Source organism: Mytilus trossulus, chromosome 10 (assembly GCF_036588685.1).
Source record: "Mytilus trossulus isolate FHL-02 chromosome 10, PNRI_Mtr1.1.1.hap1, whole genome shotgun sequence".
In the NCBI taxonomy this organism is placed as follows: domain Eukaryota; kingdom Metazoa; phylum Mollusca; class Bivalvia; order Mytilida; family Mytilidae; genus Mytilus; species Mytilus trossulus.
In genome coordinates this window covers 41,857,527-41,880,120 of record NC_086382.1, presented here as the reverse complement: position 1 = coordinate 41,880,120, position 22,594 = coordinate 41,857,527, and the positions used below count along the sequence as shown (strand labels likewise).

General features: G+C 30.2%; 1 protein-coding gene across 2 annotated transcripts in view; it reads left to right on the top strand.

Moving 5' to 3' along the window:
- Positions 1 to 3,929: 3,929 nt before the first annotated feature.
- LOC134687374 (golgin subfamily A member 6-like protein 22) overlaps positions 3,930 to 22,594 on the top strand; it is a 51,354-nt gene continuing 32,689 nt past the window's right edge. For both annotated transcript variants that reach the window (XM_063547626.1, XM_063547625.1), the window contains exons 1-5: positions 3,930 to 4,233; positions 6,774 to 7,241; positions 9,380 to 9,531; positions 12,511 to 12,708; positions 22,494 to 22,576. In XM_063547626.1, coding sequence (XP_063403696.1) covers positions 4,162 to 4,233; positions 6,774 to 7,241; positions 9,380 to 9,531; positions 12,511 to 12,708; positions 22,494 to 22,576 — 973 coding nt within the window. In that variant the 5' untranslated portion in view covers positions 3,930 to 4,161. The remainder of the gene's footprint in view (positions 4,234 to 6,773; positions 7,242 to 9,379; positions 9,532 to 12,510; positions 12,709 to 22,493; positions 22,577 to 22,594) is intronic.

The following is a 22,594-nucleotide window of genomic DNA, read 5'->3' as shown; positions in this document are numbered from 1 at the left end:
ATAACTAGGCTCTGTACTTATGCATCCCGTCATTATGTCATTGTGCTATTGTAATTTTTTTTATTCTGGTCTTTCATTTTTGCTAATGTGCTTTGTCTATATGCCTTTTTGTGCATCTTTTTTTTTACATAGACTAAGATTTTTTTAACATAATGTTGACTGCTGAACCCCTATTCATGACGTTTTTACCAAATATCATATGTCTGTTATATTCACATGTTGTTGTCATTATAATGGAATTTGATGTGACTTTAAAACAAGTGATAGGTTTAGCTAGCTATAAAACCATACATAAGATAATGCATGTATCAGGTCAGAAATATGACAGTTGTTGTCCATTTGTTTGAATTGTTTAAGCTTTTAATTTTACAATTTGATGTAGGGACTTTCTGTTTTGAATTTTTTTCTCAGGAGTTTAGTACTTAAGTGATTTTACTTTTCAGTATGACAATAAGAGACCAAAGTGAAGCATCATAAACTATCATCTGGTGAATTAAAGTCTGTTTAATTTCCTGTAATAGTATTCATTTTTTTGTGTTCTTTTGGCAATGGTTTTGATGTTCTTCAACAAATGGCTTTTCATTGCTAGGTAAAAAGTATATACCCTCCCTTCTCAATATATGACTTATAAAAATCTTCATGTTATTTTAATATATTTATTTAGACAATAACAAAACAAATATCTAGTCCACTTGCACTCTACCCATCCATACTTCTTTGAATTTTATGCTTTTGAAACCTAAAAAATACAAAATACAATCTTAAAATAAATAAACCAATACAATAATGCCACATGTACATGGTAACATGGACCTGTCTGCAATAATGAATGATCGCAATGATTGTCTTTAGTTATCTCTAAACAAAATTTTTTGTTTGTTATAAAAATTGCTGTTGATGGCCTATCTTCAGTAGTCTATGTTAATTTAAAGCTTTGCATTCTGCATAAAACTTGTTAATCCCAGCTGTTTTCTTAACCTTGTTTGCTGTCTCAATTATATTTACTACTAATCTTTCGTTAAATATACTGTAAATTCAGAAATTATTGCGTGCATTTATTATTGGGATTTTGACATTTTAGACTAAAATGCGATTTTAATTTTTACGATTTTGAGAAAAAACCTGTTAAATTCATATAAAATATTTCAAAATACATGTTTAAATTATTGCTTTTCAAACTCAGTCACATTTTTCGCAATAATATATACCTCGCATTAATTTCTGAGTTTACAGTAACATATGTGTGATTTTTTTGTACTGTAATTCCAGAAAAGAATCCCTTCTCTCTGATTTTGTTAGTTTATTTGTGTTTCAAACTGTTTAATTTAAAAGTATTAATGAAGTATACCACCCATAGCTTTATCTTGAAAATAAAAAAATTGTTAGTGCATTGTGTAATGAATCTTTTTCCAGTTTTGGAATATTTAAAATAATTCTTTTAGAAAAAAGTTTGAGAATTCTTTTCTACCTGATGGCCTTGCTACTTCCTTTGAATGTTAAAAATATCTATAAAATTTCAACTTTACATGAACTAACCTATAAATTCTATATGAAAATTCCAACCCATAATAGCAGGAATACTACTCCAAATCCCATGAACACTGAAGCTACTAATGATACAAGTAGTTCTTTGGACAGATCACGGGTGAATTTGTTACTGGTCACTTCATATCTGTAGTGTGGTCAAGGAAATAAATAATGTATGATGTTTAAGATGATTTCTTTTTCACTTGCTGGACAATACTCTATTTCATTTCAGTGCATAAAGTTTATCTATAAAAATATCAAATCAATTCCTTTAAAATTTCAGCCAACTTTAAAAAGTTGTTATGATTTTTTCCCCTCTTCTGAATTACACATTTGAAGTGAATTGCTTTATGTTTGAAAGATTTGAATAGGAATTTTTAGATTACATCAATAGTCATGACCCATGTGAAATTATCTACCCTTATTTTTTTAAAACATTCTTAATCTGCTCATTTTAGACACTGGATAACTGTGAATTCATTTATTTTTCTGTGTACTAAAAGACTATTTTCGTATTACAGACTTTTGACTCCAGACGTTTTTTTTCTTTAACAGGTTATCTTCTGGTTGTACATCCTGATACGCTGTCAAGACGCAGCAACTTAAAGAAGTAAAATCGAGCTTACAATCTTTACAATTAAGGGGAAAATTAACTGTTTTAAGTTTTCTCTACATGACAAAATCATCGATAAACAGATGTATGCATGTTACACATCGGTTGAATTTCATGACATAAAATTCTAGTGTGATTCCTACAGGGAGATAACTCATGAAACAAATAAAATTTTACTTGTTTTTGTTTGGGGTTTGACAGTTCAAATTATGTCTTAAAATGCCCTGTAAAGTAGTACAGATTGATGTTTTTCTGTAATCTTAATGCAACACTAAAATATGTAAGGATACACAAAAAACCATGCCATGAAGAAAATTCCAATGCCTAGAAGAACTACTGTCAGGTGTGGAAATACTGCAGGATTAATTGGACTAACATAACGACTCATGGAATCTAATGTCAACTCCTGAAAAAGAAATAATGAAATTAACAAATAGCTTCAAATTTTCTCTTGAGTTCTTATATTAAAGATCTAGGTCCCCTATAGCTGAACACAACACATGCATGCCTACTTATCAAATTTCATTTCAATTCTAATTCAGTTTAATGTGAAAATCAATATTGACAATAAAATCAGGTTTCTTGTACTCACAACATCAGTGTTGACTGGCTAGTAATTTCAGTAACTACTTTTCTAAAAGAGGGATCCACTTATTTTTTATAATATTATAAGTAGATAAAATTCTGGGACATGTTTTGACTATGTAGATAGATGTATAGTTTTTTGAGAAAAGTTTCTTCAAATAAATATTTGCCCTTTACTACCAATAAGTGTTTAAGTTTACAACACAAAAAATAGGTTGTTACCATCTACATCCATCGAAAAAGGTACTTTGACCCAATTATATTCTTTAATTTGACAACTTTCAACTTGACTTCTTGAATATGCATGAGATATTGGCCACTGGTCCTAAGCAAACCAACTATCAATCAACAGATCAATCCAATATGACAAAAGTATTTGTATATACATTTATACATTGTAACATTTTAATAAACAAAAGTTCCAAATTGTGCTCAAATCTTATGCACAGGTTATGGTTAAAATTATAATCTAGAATCTTCTGTTTTAATTGGTTGGCCTCTATTGAGAATCTTGGTGAGTTTGGTCTTGGAATTCCTCACTGACACTGCTCTCAAATATTTTTCTAGTTGTTCGTCTGGTCTTTCCCAACTTGTTATTATTAGTTATATGCTTTATTGCTATTTAACTTTGTTTTGAACAGTTTTTTTTCTACAGACACTTGCATTTACTTTCTATACATGTAGGATGTAGCTATCATAAATTAATATTAGATATAGTATACATGCTATAGTGAGTTTGACACGTGTCAAATTTTAACAAAAACTTGAACATCAGACTCGTAAATCTAACATATTTGGACAATGAACATGTTAATTGTGATTGTTTGTCTATTCTGTATATGTTGTCAAACGTTAGATATGTATGCATTCTACAGGAGTAGGCATACATGGTATAAAATATAACAAGTAAATACCATTTCAATGTTTTTCGCCGGACCGGAAGTAAAGGAAGTGCAAGGTGCTCGTTAAAGCGCATGACCAAAAGTGAAAGTACGGCGAATCCATTTAGAAAGTAAACAGTGTGTTGATTTTTTTTATCACCTTCAAAACATTACTTATATTTGTTCTGATCATGATTTGAATGGAACAAACATAGTGTTTACCTCATTTTATACTAACACAATTAATATTAAAAGATATAAAGATAAAAAAAAATGGGTAAAATAAAGTAAAAAAATGCTTTCCCCCCTTCGAGAATGAAATGTTCTATATTTGTTTTCCCTAACATCAACAAGGGGACAGTAGATTGTCACTGATACGAAATCAATTTATATCAATTAAGTGTTAATTAACGGATAAACGATAGGGAAACTGTCACTGCATCGATTTTTACTTGAAATAATATCGATATCACTCTAATTATTTTAAATATGGGATAGATAAAAGTAAAAAAGAGAAAAGATTGTAAAACTGTTCTGAAAAAAACTTATAAAAAAATGTTAAGTCCACTTTCTCGAGGTTTCGGGACATGGACAGGGAATTACGATCCATATAATGAAGATGGAGCGGTAAGTTTTTCATTTTATAATATAATAAAAGTGCTTATATTTCCTTACACATTGGACAATGCAATTTTTTTAATTGGATTTAAAACTTTAAATTAGCATGTACATGTACACCACTCCCTTTCATGTAAAAATATTATTGGTAAACATTTCAAACTTGTATATTGGTAATGAATTGTACTTCTTTATTTTACCAGAGAATTTGTACATAGTTTTATAATTTATAAAAAGGTATATATATACCCACATAAAAAATTAAATACACAAAAAATGCTTCAAACTTTGTCAATATTACAAATCCCAGTGAGTATACATTTTATTATTTAATTTTCTTAACCCCCAAAAAAACTCTAAAAAAACCAAAACATTTACATGTCTATCCTCTCGCATGCTAAGGACATAACTTCTCCCCTGTATTATAAGCATGATAAAAGTCTATGTAAAATACCTAAAACAAATTATTATTAAGTACCCTTTTTTATTCTGACATGAGCCACTAAGAAACCAGTACAAAATGTATATATATATATATTTTGTATTGACATTATAAATCATGTACATGTTAAAGAGTTACATTATTTGTACAGTGTACACATATGATCATCTACATCATGTACCTGATGTACATGTTTATATCTTATATGAATATAATGATATACATTTTATAATATTTTTTTTTGTCTAGTCCTTTGGATTGCAAAAAGTTATTACATTTGTAAACCTTTTTTTGCATAAAAAATGTATTGGACATTTAAAGAAAATTAAATTTTGATCATGTTGATCATGTTTCATGTGTTTTAGTTTAAAAATGATTAATATTTTGCTAAACCTAGAAAAATGCTGCATTTCAAGTTTACGTGTTGATATGATGTATGTATACAATTACGTACCTTACAAAAATTCACATGACAATATTTAAAAAAAAAAAAGTAATACACATTGATCAGAAAGTGCTACAAAGTGGCAGTGGTGCTCAAAAAGGAAATGAAATCTAAACATTAAAATTATTTACATCACAGTAAATATATTTGAAGGAGGTGAATTGTATGCATGCTTATAACTTGTATAATAAATTGTACATTTAATTAATATGCACTTAAATCTGTTGAAATCAATCATGTCAATATTATAAAATGCTATTGAAATATGGATGCATGTTCCCCCCCTTCTAGGAAGATGGTACATGTATTTACAGAGATATTATTATCTTTGATACTTGTCAGGGTTGATAGAGTACCAGTATACAAAGCATAATAATAAACTATTAAAAGGGCCCAAATATATTTTTTAATGATAGATATCAAGGGTGTACATGGCTTTTATTTGTACTAATGCAATAGATGCAGTGCATGCAAGATTTTGATGGCTAATTTATACAAAAAATTTCCATTAAGAAATAAATTTTCTGTAAAATTACGTTACATTTGCCGGTGGATGTTGATATGAAGTATCATATACATGTATATACGTACCTGACAAACATTCAAATGACAAAAATTTTCAAAAAATATTGTAAAAAGTTTTTCTCTGGACATTTTTGCTAAGTTTAAACTGTTTGCAACTAATACAATGTACACATTGATTGGGAAGTGCTACAAAGTGGCAGTGGATTTCAAAACGGAAATGAATATTAAAATTATTTACATCACCATAAACATATGAAGGAGGTGAATTTTATAAATATGCAATACATGTATGACATGTAAATACATGTACAGTTTCAGCTAGTATTTAGGAGCTTTAATTTAGTCCCTTTTGCACGAGATGACAATCAACTTTATTTGGGGTAACAGCAAGGGATCAAAGATACATGTGCATGTATGTATTACACATGTAATGGTACCAATGTGTTCAATTAAAAAAAAAAGGTGTAAATCATAATTTTGCTACGTGTACAAAGGTGTATAAGGATATATATCTAATTTTACAAACCAAAGACTACGGTACAATAATTGATATTTTTACAAAAAAAAAAAAGGTTTAAGTTTTACAGTCAAGATAACTAACATGAAAAATCATTACCATGATTGCACAGTTGCATGTATAATGTACTTTATTGCTCCTGTTTTGAACTATTAAAAAAGGTAGCACTTAAGTTTGATATGCATGTACATTGTAAGTTAAATATTGACCATGAGTTAATTAAGTCTGTCACAAATGAGTTTTGGTCTATAATTTTAATATACATCTTCAAGATTTTCATATTATAATTCTCCGATTTTTATGCCTCATTTAAGGGCATTATGTTTTCTGGACTGTGCATTGGTTCATTTGTTCATTAATTCGTCTGTCCTTTCGTCTGTCTGTCCCGCTTCAGGTTAAAGTTTTTGGTTGAGGTAGTTTTTGGTGAAGTTGAAGTCCAATCAACTTGAAACTTAGTATACACATTCCCTATGAAATGATCTCCCCCCCCCCATCCCCCCCCGTATTTTCATGGTCCACTGAACACAGAAAATGATAGTGCGGATGGGGCATCTAAGTATTGGGGACACATTCTTGTTGTTAAATAAAATTATGTTTGTTTTAACATTTGTTTTTTTTAGGAATCGGATGCCTCATTTTGTTCCTTGCCAGGTATAGAGGAGCCTCATAGACATGGTATCACTGTTGGGTTTGTATCCAGAACTCCCTCAGCAACTCTTATATCCCCTCCATATGGGAGAACTAGTAGTCATGCAAGGGAGGCTACTTTTTCAGCCAGTACACATTATGCAAGGGAAGCAACTCTATCAGGAAAGAGAAATGGTTCTGGAAGAGAAGTATTATTTGCTGATCACATGTCTAGGGAAAACTCTGATTCACAAATGAACTTGCCAAAAACATTTCTAACAAGAAAAGGTGCCTTAATGTTATTTGCAGCAGATGAAGGTGAACTTGACTCATTAACGTCAAGAACTGATGTCCAGCCCAGGGTAATGAGAATACGGAAACCTGTGGATGTAATTGATACAAGTTTAAAGCTTGGTACAATGGACAAATTAGCTATGTCAGTTCTACAGTTTGGTGAAGAGGTAAACACTGTAATGTATACAATGTTCAATAATTGTGGTACCTCATGTATAATGTTATTTTTAAGGGTAATAAGTGTTTTATGTATTGATTAAAGGAAAAGTATATAGGATTTCTGAAATTGTCTGCTTACATATATATCTCATTCTGGTCTGAACTATTTTTTATAACACTCAAGTCACATAATTGAAATAGAAAATTTACTTTATTTGGAATCAACAAAACACCATCTGCTTGATATATCATCTTTGTAAGAGTAGTATTACCAGACATTGGTATTTAGTAGGTTACAGGGTTGAAAATAGAAAGGTGGTTGGTAATTTTAAGTGGAAATCTTTGATTGAAAGACCTAAACAATGTCACAACTTTTTCAACCTTGAGCCACATTGGCATGGCTTATATCTCCCAACTCCTTTGGCTGTTGTCAGCTCTATGGTCGGGTGGTTGGCGCTTTGACACATTCACCATTTCCTTTCTCAATTTTATGATTAAGATTTGAAACATTTGCTGTGACCGGTTGCTTTAAGATTAACAAATATAAAATTGGGTATAAACTGTTTATATTTTTCAGTTTGATAATAAATTTAGATTTTTTACTATTGGGTGATCTAACCACATGTAAATGTCAATAAAAAAAGATACCAAAAGTGGAAATTGTAATCAAGAGATCATTTAACATATACATGTACCATTAAATGTCAAATCATTGATACATATACATGCAATTGCATAACATTGTATTTAATTTTTAAATATAGCCTTGATTAAATACATTTAGCTTTTTTTGGTTTCAGAGTAATGCTTAAATTATGTTTTGCTCATTGTTGAAGGCCTAAGCAGTACAGTGGCCTAAAGTTGCTAACACGTTATTCACTTGGTCTCTGGTGGATAGTTGTATCATTCATTTTAGCATCTGGGTCCTTAATATAATTCTTTAATTCTACATTCATTAGAACTGATCTCTTTTATTGTAAGCCTGATAATTAGTATAAAATGTTGCAAAAAAAGAAACATGTTTTACTATGTCAACTCTTTTAACTGTAATAAAAAGATCTTGTCCATACAACATAATTACTTTTTGTTGAAAATTAGTATAATAAATTAATTGATTTGGAAAATTTACAAATATATATCAAAGAATTAAACTTGTAGAATCATGAATGTACATGTGCATGAAAATTGTTGCTTAAAAAATTGACGAGGCACAATTGTATAAAAGTAAGCAGATCTATATCTGGCTGTATGGCATCCACCAATGACAAAAGGCCCTAGGGTGACAACATGTAAAACAAAAGAGCAAACAAACATTTGAATCAAAGTTTTAAGATAATCATAAATTTATACATTGTACATTTTGCATATAAAAAAAAGTCATTAATTCTTTATCATGTTTATGTTTGCTTTATCATGTCAATATGTCGATTTGTTGATTATTATGATTAATATTTTTATTAAAGTTGCATTTTTTTAAAAGATGTATATTCTTGTACATGTACAAAAGAAAGTACACCTACATGTATTTTTAACAATATCTCTAAAGTTAGGGACCAGACTGTGTGAATAACTTCAGTTTCAAGGTTAAAATTTATAGATACTTAATGCAACTTATCTTTTAACAATTGTTGTCTTTCACACAGTGTATGCCAAAAGTTCAGATATGTGAATTTGAAAAACATCCAATAGTTACATGTTTTCTCAATTTCATAAGTTATGAAGATATATTATTGAATAAGACTTAGTCATAATGGCTTCATTTTTATCATTTCAGACCATTTTCTGAATTTATCACATTCATAGTTTGGCCCAAAAAAGTAATGTTACCGAATAGTCAATTAGAAAAGCATTAATCTGCTCCCGAAATTTGTGATATTAATATTATAAATGCATTAGTCCTAGGGAATTTAATTCTTTGTAACAGTAATTTACAACTACATACGTGTAGCATTGAAGACCCATTGGTAGCCTTTGGCTGTTGTCTGCTCTATGGTCGGGTTGTTGTCTCTTTGAGGATGCATTTTAATCTCACATATTTTTTATACACTAAAAGAATTGCTTTCACATATAGCTGTATTTGTCTATGATTAGACACTAGTTAATATGTCTCTAATTTTTTTCTCAAATACGAAACATGTTTTTGCAGGAGACTCAACAAGAGAACAGTACTGTATCTGATGAGAAAAACAAGATGTTTATGAAGTTTTTAAACAAAGTTGACGATCGTGATGTAGACAAGCGGGCTCAGCCTGGTGGTGATGTTAAATATTACCTCAGTGATCTTAAGCATAAAACCAGGTATGTTTGTGTTTGAACATAGATCTAAAAGATCATCATTAAATTGAACGACCCTTTGTGTGTTTACAATATAAATGGACATTTAATCTAACATTAAATCTTTGCCTAATATCCTTTAGAAGTATAAACCATTCAAACATCATTATTTATGTTTCATTGGAAGGATGGTTATCTTGTTCAGCAACTGACTGTTTAAACGGTTGCTGACCTTTTGAAATTTATTTCCACTTTTGAGTAGACTCCCGAAATGTAGTCTTTCCAGTGCTCAGGACCCTTTTATATAACATCATTCTTTCTTAAATGATTTTCTTAAAAAAATGTATGGAATAAGGTTGTATTCAAAGTTCCAAATGAATATCAATGCTTTTCAAAATTTAGGAGGATAACTTTAACAGAATGCATATATTTTCATCATCAAAATATTCTATAATCATAAATCATCTAATGTCAAATTTAGAAGTTGTTTGTGCTAATCACCAAGAGTTGTTGTGCATGTATGATGGCACTTATTAGAATAGACATGAAATAAAAAAGGGAGGCTGTAAGAAATGAGAATGTTGCTATAAGCATCAATCCCAATAGAAGGATAATTTATGAAAGTCATTATTTTCAGGTCAAAAGTAGTAGTCCATTAAATTAATTCCTTCATTTTCCTTTTAGAACGAGGTTACATTATTAAATATAAATCCTAGAAGTAATTCAGAATTATTAACTATATGTACCCTTTCTGTGTATGTGCTAAAATTTAAGTAGACTTCTGCTAGGCATTTTATAAGGTCATCTGTTGGTTGACTTTTAAGTTTAAGCTTACATTAAAAAGCTTAAACTGTAAGAAAAACATGAACATTTGATGTATGGTTAAATGGTAATCTATGGCTTATGGCTTCTATTATTGTTGCTGTTTTATAATAGTATTTATAGGACCCTTTTAATTGGAAATTTTACATTAATGGAGTGTGAAAATTTGCAGTAAAATAACTACTTAAATAACAACAACTTGATATATTTGATTTCTTATGACCATTTAAATGTTAGATTTATTTTGCGGGTGTATGTTGCTCATGTTTACATTCGACACAACAGTCATACTAATATTTACCATAGGATTTACATGATCCTTTTTTACCAGAGTTTATGTCAATATAAAACCACTCAAATTTTTGCTAATGTCATATCTAGGTGTTGGATTTAATTCTTATCTTGGCAGAACCTGGTGACATTGAAAATCACTTTAAACAATGATTCCCTTTGATAAAAGATCTTGCACTTGTGAAAAAATATGTCTGAATTATAAAATACTCTTAACTTTTTGAGTGTAATGTAAACTAATATCAAAAGTAGACCTAACTTTAAAACTTTTATAAGTATTGCATATCAATGGAAGTATTGGCAGCTATTCTGATCCATAAGTTTGAAGTGCAAAAATCTATATATAAGCAAATGCATGCTCAGATATTAAAATTAAGTGAAGTTATTTAACATCAAATTAAAAGAATAACATAAACAGAGTACTTGTGCAACAGTTTAAACAAATATGGATGTACTGTTAAATTTATGAACCAAAAAATATTCATTATATGAACAACTAAGCAGTAATTAGAGAAATTGAAAATCCATTTCAACACCTGCATGCAAAATTGCACCAACCAATATTTCATTCAAAAGAATCGGCAATCGTCTTACTTATACAAAGCATAAGTCTGGTATTTCTAGATAAATAAAGATGTGATAATCATATGAGTGCTAATGAGACAATTCTCCATCCAAGTCACAATTTGTATAAGAAAAACCATTATAGGTCTAAGTACAGTCTTCAACACAGAGTCTTGACTCACATGGAACACCAGGCTATGAAGGGCCCCAAAATTGACATGTGTAAAACCATTCAAATAGGAAACCCAACGGTCTAATCTGTATAAAGAATAGAAATGAGAAACACTCATGAACCACATCAACAAACCACAACTACTGAACATTAGATTCCTGACTTAGGACAGGTGCACTGAAGTATGGTGTTATTAAACATGTAAATATCAATGCATAAACATGCATACCAACTTGAACATATAGGATATTTGCACATTTTATTCTCGTTTATCTGCATTCAATCAATCACCTGTCCTGACTTTATTGACAAATTAAACAGAATAGTTCAATTTAAATAGTCTTATCAGGGATTCTATAGATAAGTCATATCTCTTATATCCTTACTTATTTGTTTAAAGTTTAAAGGCATTTATATTATCATAGAAACAGACAACCATTCTTTTGTAATAAAAATTGTATATTATTTTATATTGTGATCTTTATTAGAAATCAAACTATAACAAGCAAGGGAGGTTAATGTTATTTGGGTTTTTGTTTAGAGGAGGTTACCCTTATGTTACATCTTAAAAATTGAAGCTTTTTATGTTAATCTATACAGTATAGTAAAATAATATACAGGAGACTACAATGCATATTGTAAAAAAAAAAGGTAATTAGAAATGTATATGCACCTTGCAGTGGGGGAATGATTTTTTTTCATAAGTTGGGGCCCACTGACAGCCTAAGTTGGGGCCTGCTCCCTCCACACTTCAGTGATTTCCTATAAAACCAAATAAAATTTTCCCACAAAAGGGAAGGCCTGTACCCCCTGTCCCTCCTTAAATCAGCCTCTGCCCTGAAACTTTACATACTAAACCAATTGATTACATGGTAAGCAGCTTGACATTGATGATTTGTATTGTGTGAGCAATATTTGTGCAGCTGTTACTACCTGTTTTCCGATACTTTGAATAATAAGCAGGTGTATGTCTAACACTACATTCCATGTATCTTTTATATGTTCATAATGATTTGAGTTTTTAGATAAATATGTCATACTAGGGTTTGACCTAGATTTTATGGTTCACTGAACATGGAGTTATGATTGTGTGAGCAGCATGATGATGGTGTACTGTGGACACTTAATTTTATTTATTTTTTTGTCATTTTCAGTTTGCAGATGGGACTTTCAGGTGACTCAGCATTACCAAGAAGTCGTGAAGCTTTAGAATTGAGAGCTATTCTACTTGGTCTACAAGGGGATGGATCGTGGCCAATGACCTACAGACAAACAGGTGCAGACTTCAAAAGACCAAGTAACCTAGCAGAACAATTTTCTAGACCTGCTACTCATTTGCATCATCCTCAAAGGTATATTATATACTGACTTCAGTAATCATTAATGTTTCTTCATTGTCAAAAGGAAATATATACATTGATATACTCTATAGAAGAGCCATGGTGTACTTATTAGTGCATCCGACTAGTAGTTGGCTACAAGCACAAATGTTCCTGCTTTGATCCCTGTACTATTCAAGTTAAATTTAAAGATTTGATTTCTAGCTTCCAGGGATATCCAATTCTCACTCGCTATGAAACTTATAATTATTACTTTAGGAGCATGAACTTAAAATTATCCACCGGGGTAAACACATCAGGACTTCTTGAGCTTAAACTGCAGACTTTGGAAAAAATACATTGCAACATCTTGATGTTTAAGAAATAATTCCTTCGTGTCCTGCTCTATGCTCATTTTAACATGGGTAGGCATTATATTTGTTGATATTTTACACTGAGCGTTAGTGAGGTGTAAATGTGGTCAAATACAATGTATATGCCTACCCATGTTAAAATGAGCATAGAGCATGACACTAAGGAATTAATTCGATTCTAATAGGACAAATACAGTAATTTTATAGGTCGAAGCGTACGAAAATACCATAAAAATGTTCAAGCTTTTCCCGTTTTTTTCCCAAGGAGTCTTTGCATTACATTTCATATTTGATAAGTTTAAAAACTACAAGCAGGGTAAATATATGTTGTTTTATACAAAATATATAATAAAAGTTATTTCTGCTGCTTAAATGTATACATTTTAAAGGATAATGATGGAAATAACGTTTATATACACAGTAAGTTCGTGCGCATGTGTCAAACATTTGTTATGCTCATTAGAACACGGCTTTGTTTACAAAGCGTAATAAGGATGTCATATTAGAATTATACACATGTCGGTTTTGTACTGTGTTTGGTTGGAACAGGGAAAATGTAAAAGGCACAAAACTTAAGACATAAATCTAAAAATGTAAAGAAGATTTTAATATACACAAAATTGAAAACCAGAAAAGATAAGTTAAACTGTGAAATAAGATTGCATAGGATTAAACTTCATTCATTGTGTACAATGTCATGTTTACAAAGTATATCATTTGAAGATTTTAAGTTTTAAATGTACATTAAAGATTCAAGTTATGAAATATCGCAGCTGCATAATTAAAATACATATCAATTTATTAAATATTTTAGATTATTGATTCCTGCAGTGACATTTAGTTTCCCAGAAGTAAAAAGTTTATTGAATTTTACTAAGTCAGATTTACATACATAAATTTCATTTTCATCAAATAGTTTTGATATTAAAACGCCTGTCTGATTATTGATTTGTTGAGTTGATTGGTTTTAATAGAAGGGTGTAATAATAGGTATCCATGGTGAGAAAGTGAGCAATTTTTAACCTGTACAGAAAGTTTTATTCATACAATTTTAATGTTGATGCCCCTATCACACAGATGGGGCCTTAAGTGTTACCCTTGTCCGTCTGTCTGTATATATGTCACTAAATTGGTTTCAGTTCTCTAACTCTAGTAGGCCTAACAGACAAATGTTATGAAATTTCTACAAAATGCTTATTACCACCAAAAAAGAACAAGTTTGAATTTGGGTAGCATCACTTTTACCATTCTAGAGATATGTTCCTTAACAAATTGAAAAACTGCTGATTTTTTGTTTCCTTAACTTTCTCTAATAAAGATTGCCTCAACTAAGTGTCATGAAACTTGTACACAATGCTTATTATCATAAAACTCAGTTCAAATTAGAACTTGTAGCATCACTTTTACCTTCCTTAATAATTTTAGATGAAAGATAGGACATCGACAGTGTCCCATGGATACATTCTCAATTTATTTGTTTATTGAAAAATGTTTGACGTTTTTAATGAACATTGTGTTTAGACATAAAAGAATCTCTCCATTGAATTGAAATCATTTTCACTAGACGCAATATAATGACTTTTTCAACAACAAAAAATATAATATCAGTAGTGAGATTTTAAAGTTGATTGAAAACCTTGTAGAAAAAAGAAACTAATTAGTCTCTTAAACAAGACCTAGAATGATTTTTTTTAAACATCGATTGTTTGATTTTTTTGTCTATTTTTCTTTACATACTCACTGTTGCAAATAATTTAATATCTTTATTGAAATAAATTTCAAAATACTTTAAAAAAAGGTCAAGTTATCTTGTTGAGTCGAAAAGGTAATAAAAAGATAAATAGGTAGCGAAATAAAAGTCTATCGATATTCAATATGCCAATGATTTTAATATTACAAGTACACCTGTATACGCTTTAGGAGGTATTATGTTTAAATCCTTGAAAAGTATTTAAATTGATTGAAATCTTTCAAATTATTTTTTTACCAGCCTAAATGGGTTTAGAGTTTCTTTTAAAGATATTGAGTTGTACAAAACTTTTGTTTTCTGTTGACATGTAAGTCATTGTTTAGTTGATTGGTATCGATTGACTTCCCAATTATATAATTTGTCAGAAAGTGTGAATGGTTTCCTTAATAAATTACTTTCTTGACTAAACCAATTAAATCTTTATTGTTAATAATTTTGTTGCAGATCAATGATAAAGAAAATTGTAGTTTAAAACCAGCTGAAAGTATGATTCACCTTTTTATTTTTTGTAAATGACCGATGTTTTTAGTGTACTATAGAGTGTTTTTAGTGACACTGACCACTCTATAGTACATAAGAATAAAATAAGTAGATGTGATGTGATTGTCCATGAAAAAACTTATTTGACTTTCCAACAGATTCCAAATAAAGCTGATTTAAGCAACTATAGGTAACCATACAACCTTCAACAATAAGTAAAAGCCACACCATATATAATACTGTAAATTTAGAAATTAATGCGAGGTTTTTATTATTGCGAAATTTACATGTCATTTTGTTTTAAGTTTTCTAATATTAGTTTGCCTCAACCAAATAATATGAAACATATACGCAGAGCTTATTACCATAAAATTCAGATCAAGTTAAAATTTTGGTGGTGTCTCTTTTACCATTTTAGAGTTATGCCCATTTACATTGCTGATTTTTTTCGTTTCCTTTGAACTCTAACTTTAGTTTGCCTCAACCAAATATTATTAAACTTATATGCAATGCTTATTTCTATAAAAAAAATATATCAAGATTGAATTTTGGTGGCATCACTAATTGTACTGTTCTAGAGTTATGCTCCTTTACAAATTGAAAAATTCCTAAATTTTCTGTTTCCTTTCTCTATCTTTAGTTTGCCTCAACCAAGTGTTATGAAACAAATACACAATGCTTATAACCACAAAATACAGATCAGGTTTGAATTTTGATGGCATCACTTTTACAGTTCTTGAGTTATGTCCCTTTATAAAGTTATTTGCAAGAGGGGAAATCATCCTTGTACCATGGACACATTCCCAATCATTTATACATGAACTTTAATATTAGTTTTGCGGTCAATAAGATCATGAACATTATTCCAAATTTTGCCATTGCCTAGAGGACAGCATTGATATATATAATTTATATTTTTTCACTCGATATTATACAATGTTCTATGTACAGTTCCCAAAGTTATTGTCACAATTTAATGTTTGTTTTGCAAATAATCTATCAGAAACTAAATCATCAGATTAACCGTTTAACCTAAAAACCAATTAATTTGATTTTAAAATCATTGATGTCAAAATATTGAATTATACAACAGTGAGTTTTTGATAGCTAAGTACCCTATATTAGATATATATTAGGAGAAGGTACCGTAAATTGATTTTATTGGAAATCATGCAATAGTGAAGTAGAAAATCATATCCTGACTCAACATTTCATATTTTCCTTCAATTTTTATACGACCGCAAATTTTGAAAAAATTTTCGTCGTATATTGCTATCACGTTGGCGTCGTCGTCGTCGTCGTCGTCGTCATCGTCGTCGTCCGAATACTTTTAGTTTTCGCACTCTAACTTAAGTAAAAGTGAATAGATATCTATGAAATTTTAAGACAAGGTTTATGACCATAAAAGGAAGGCTGGTATTGATTTTGGGAGTTTTGGTCCCAACATGTTAGGAATTAGGGGCCAAAAAGGGCCCAAATAAGCATTTTCTTGGTTTTCGCACTATAACTTTAGTTTAACTTAATAGAAATCTATGAAATTTTGACACAAGGTTTATGACCACAAAAGAAAGGTTGGGATTGATTTTGGGAGTTTTGGTTTTAACAGTTTAGGAATTAGGGGCCAAAAAAGGGCCCAAATAAGCATTATTCTTGGTTTTTGCACAATAACTTTAGTTACAAGTAAATAGAAATCAATGAAATTTAAACACAATGTTTATGACCACAAAAGGAAGGTTGGTATTGATTTTGGGAGTTTTGGTCCCAACAGTTAAGGAAAAAGGGGCCCAAAGGGTCCCAAATTAAACTTTGTTTGATTTCATCAAAATTGAATAATTGGGGTTCTTTAATATGCCGAATCTAACTGTGTATGTATGTAGGTTCTTAATTTTTGGTCCCGTTTTCAAATTGGTCTACATTAAGGTCCAAAGGGTCCAAAATTAAACTTAGTTTGATTTTAACAAAAATTGAAACCTTGAGGTTCTTTGATATGCTGAATCTAAAAATGTACTTAGATTTTTGATTATTGGCCCAGTTTTCAAGTTGGCCCAAATCGAGGTCCAAAATTAAACATTGTTTGATTTCATCAAAAATTGAATAATTGGGGTTCTTTGATATGCCAAATCTAACTGTGTATGTAGATTCTTAATTTTTGGTCCAGTTTTAAAATTGGTCTAAATTAAAGTGCAAAGGGTCCAAAATTAAACTAAGTTTGATTTTAACAAAAATTAAATTCTTGGGCCTCTTTGATATGCTGAATCTAAACATGTACTTAGATTTTTGATTATTGGCCCAGTTTTCAAGTTGGTCCAAATCAGGATCTAAAATTATTATATTAAGTATTGTGCAATAGCAAGTCTTTTCAATTGCACAGTATTGTGCAATGGCAAGAAATATCAAATTTCACAATATTGTGAAATTGCAAATTTTTTTTTAATTAAGAGTTATCTTTCTTTGTCCAGTATAGTAAGCAAGAAATATCTGCAAGAATTTTTTTTAATTGGAGTTATCTTTCTTTGTCCAGAATCAACTTAAATCTTTGTTATATACAATATACAATGTATATTCACTTTTTACTACCAACTGATAAATTTAAATAATCTTTACCATTCAGTGATAACAAGCAGTTTTTTTACATCTTAATATTTTATGATGTATTTAAATGAGTAGTAATTGTTGCAAACTCCATTAGAATATTTTAATTGAAATTAGTTTTGGAATAAGGGAAAGGGGGATGTGATTAAAAAATTGGGTTCAATTTTTATACGACCGCAAATTTTGAAAAAAATTTCGTCGTATATTGCTATCACGTTGGCGTCATCGTCGTCGTCGTTATCGTCGTCCGAATACTTTTAGTTTTCGCACTCTAACTTTAGTAAAAGTGAATATAAATCTATAAAATTTTATCACAAGGTTTATGACCACAAAAGGAAGGTTGGTATTGATTTTGGGAGTTTTGGTCCCAACATTTTAGGAATTAGGGGCCAAAAAGGGCCCAAATAAGCATTTTCTTGGTTTTCGCACTATAACTTTAGCTTAAGTTAATAGAAATCTATGAAATTTTGACACAAGGTTTATGACCACAAAAGAAAGGTTGGGATTGATTTTGGGAGTTTTGGTTTTAACAGTTTAGGAATTAGGGGCCAAAAAAGGGCCCAAATAAGCATTATTCTTGGTTTTTGCACAATAACTTTAGTTAAAGTAAATAGAAATCAATGAAATTTAAACACAATGTTTATGACCACAAAAGGAAGGTTGGTATTGATTTTGGGAGTTTTGGTCCCAACATTTTAGGAATTAGGGGCCAAAAAGGGCCCAAATAAGCATTTTTTTGGTTTTCGCACTATAACTTTAGTTTAACTTAATAGAAATCTATGAAATTTTGACACAAGGTTTATGACCACAAAAGAAAGGTTGGGATTGATTTTGGGAGTTTTGGTTTTAACAGTTTAGGAATTAGGGGCCAAAAAAGGGCTCAAATAAGCATTATTCTTGGTTTTTGCACAATAACTTTAGTTAAAGTAAATAGAAATCAATGAAATTTAAACACAATGTTTATGACCACAAAAGGAAGGTTGGTATTGATTTTGGGAGTTTTGGTTCCAACAGTTAAGGAAAAAGGGGCCCAAAGGGTCCAAAATTAAACTTTGTTTGATTTCATCAAAATTGAATAATTGGGGTTCTTTAATATGCCGAATCTAACTGTGTATGTAGGTTCTTAATTTTTGGTCCCGTTTTCAAATTGGTCTACATTAAGGTCCAAAGGGTCCAAAATTAAACTTAGTTTGATTTTAACAAAAATTGAAACCTTGGGGTTCTTTGATATGCTGAATCTAAAAATGTACTTAGATTTTTGATTATTGACCCAGTTTTCAAGTTGGCCCAAATCGAGGTCCAAAATTAAACATTGTTTGATTTCATCAAAAATTGAATAATTGGGGTTCTTTGATATGCCAAATCTAACTGTGTATGTAGATTCTTAATTTTTGGTCCAGTTTTAAAATTGGTCTAAATTAAAGTGCAAAGGGTCCAAAATTAAACTAAGTTTGATTTTAACAAAAATTAAATTCTTGGGCCTCTTTGATATGCTGAATCTAAACATGTACTTAGATTTTTGATTATTGGCCCAGTTTTCAAGTTGGTCCAAATCAGGATCTAAAATTATTATATTAAGTATTGTGCAATAGCAAGTCTTTTCAATTGCACAGTATTGTGCAATGGCAAGAAATATCAAATTTCACAATATTGTGAAATTGCAAATTTTTTTTTAATTAAGACTTATCTTTCTTTGTCCAGTATAGTAAGCAAGAAATATCTGCAAGAATTTTTTTTAATTGGAGTTATCTTTCTTTGTCCAGAATCAACTTAAATCTTTGTTATATACAATATACAATGTATATTCACTTTTTACTACCAACTGATAAATTTAAATAATCTTTACCATTCAGTGATAACAAGCAGTTTTTTTACATCTTAATATTTTATGATGTATTTAAATGAGTAGTAATTGTTGCAAACTCCATTAGAATATTTTAATTGAAATTAGTTTTGGAATAAGGGAAAGGGGGATGTGATTAAAAAATTGGGTTCAATTTTTATACGACCGCAAATTTTGAAAAAATTTTCGTCGTATATTGCTATCACGTTGGCGTCGTCGTCGTCGTCGTCGTCGTCATCCGAATACTTTTAGTTTTCGCACTCTAACTTTAGTAAAAGTGAATATAAATCTATAAAATTTTATCACAAGGTTTATGACCACAAAAGGAAGGTTGGTATTGATTTTGGGAGTTTTGGTCCCAACATTTTAGGAATTAGGGGCCAAAAAGGGCCCAAATAAGCATTTTCTTGGTTTTCGCACTATAACTTTAGCTTAAGTTAATAGAAATCTATGAAATTTTGACACAAGGTTTATGACCACAAAAGAAAGGTTGGAATTGATTTTGGGAGTTTTGGTTTCAATAGTGTAGGAATTAGGGGCCAAAAAAGGGCCCAAATAAGCATTATTCTTGGTTTTCGCACAATAACTTTAGTTTAAGTGAATAGAAAATAATGAAATTTAAACACAATGTTTATGACCACAAAAGGAAGGTTGGTATTGATTTTGGGAGTTTAGGTCCCAACAGTTTAGGAATAAGGGGCCAAAAAGGGACCCAAATAAGCATTTTTCTTGGTTTTCGCACCATAACTTTAGTATAAGTAAATAGAAATCTATGAAATTTAAACACAAGGTTTATGACCATAAAAGGAAGGTTGGTAATGATTTTGGGAGTTTTGGTCCCAACAGTTTAGGAATAAGGGGCCCAAAGGGTCCAAAATTAAACTTTGTTTGATTTCATCAAAATTGAATAATTGGGGTTCTTTGATATGCCGAATCTAACTGTGTATGTAGATTTTTAACTTTTGGTCCTGTTTTCAAATTGGTCTACATTAAGGTCCAAAGGGTCCAAAATTAAACTTCGTTTGATTTTGACAAAAAATTAATCGGTTGGGTTCTTTGATATGCTGAATCTAAAAATGTACTTAGATTCTTGATTATCGGCCCAGTTTTCAAGTTGGTCCAAATCGGGGTCCAAAATTAAACTTTGTTTGATTTCATCAAAAATTGAATAAATGGGGTTCTTTGATATGCCAAATCTAACTGTGTATGTAGATTCCTCATTTTTGGTCTTGTTTTCAAATTGGTCTACATTAAAGTCCAAAGGGTCCAAAATTAAACTTAGTTTGATTTTAACAAAAATTGAAATCTTAGGGTTCTTTGATATGCTGAATCCAAACATGTACTTAGATTTTTGATTCTGGGCCCAGTTTTCAAGTTGGTCCAAATCAGGATCTAAAATTATTATATTAAGTTTTGTGCAATAGCAAGTCTTTTCAATTGCACAGTATTGCGCAATGGCAAGAAATATCTTATTGCAAAATATTGTGAAATAGCAATTTTGTTTTTAATTAGAGTTATCTTTCTTTGTCCAGAATAGTAAGCAAGAAATATCTAATTGTAAGAATTTTTTTTATTTGGAGTTATCTTTCTTTGTCCAGAATCAACTTAAATCTTTGTTATATATACAATATACAATGTATATTCACTTTTTACTACCAACTGATAAATTAAAATAATCTTTACCATTCAGTGATAACAAGCAGTTTTTTTTACATCTTAATATTTTATGATGTATTTAAATGAGTAGTAATTGTTGCAAACTCCATTAGAAATTTTAATTGAGATTAGTTTTGGAATAAGGGAAAGGGGGATGTGATTAAAAAATTGGGTTCAATTTTCTCATTTGAAATTTCATAAATAAAAAGAAAATTTCTTCAAACATTTTTTTTGAGAGGAATAATATTCAACAGCATAGTGAATTGCTCTAAGAGAAAACAAAAATTTTAATTTCATTAGTACACATTCATTCTGTGTCAGAAACCTATGCTGTGTCAACTATTTAATCACAATCCAAATTTAGAGCTGAATCCAGCTTGAATGTTGTGTCCATACTTGCCCCAACCGTTCAGGGTTCAACCTCTGCGGTCGTATAAAGCTACGCCCTGCGGAGCATCTGGTTCTCATTTGAAATTTCATAAATAAAAAGAAAATTTCTTCAAACATTATTTTGAGAGGATTAATATTCAACAGCATAGTGAATTGCTCTAAGAGAAAACAAAAATTTTAAGTTCATTTGAATACATTCATTCTGTGTCAGAAACCTATGCTGTGTCAACTATTTAATCACAATCCAAATTTAGAGCGGAATCCAGCTTGAATGTTGTGTCCATACTTGCCCCAACCGTTCAGGGTTCAACCTCTGCGGTCGTATAAAGCTACGCCCTGCGGAGCATCTGGTTATTAAATGATTTTAAAATAATGTGCATCAGTCAAAGTTACATAATAAGTCATGTAAAGAGGCTATAAATGCTATTGGAAAGGATGAACATTTGAAAAACTGATAAAATAGATCAATATATATATCATAATTCCAGATTTAATATTGATAGTAGGCAGATTGGTGAGCACAAGGTATTAAGAGATTTTAAATTATTTCATTCTTAGCAACAAGGTGCAAACTTGACAATTTAAGTGACTTTGCTTGGAAACAACTGTCATTGCTATGACCTTGGAACAGTATGTTCCTGCTGTGGCATATAAAGGTTTTTAAGCCTAACAATGAATTGTGAGAAAATTCTTGAAAAAAATATTGATGAATTTATTATTATTTCTTTTACAGACACCAGAATCAGCGTATCTTATCCTCTGACAAGCTTGAAGATTCAGTACAGTCACTCAGGTCATATTTAGGTAGATCACTAGGTAATAAAATGTTATTTC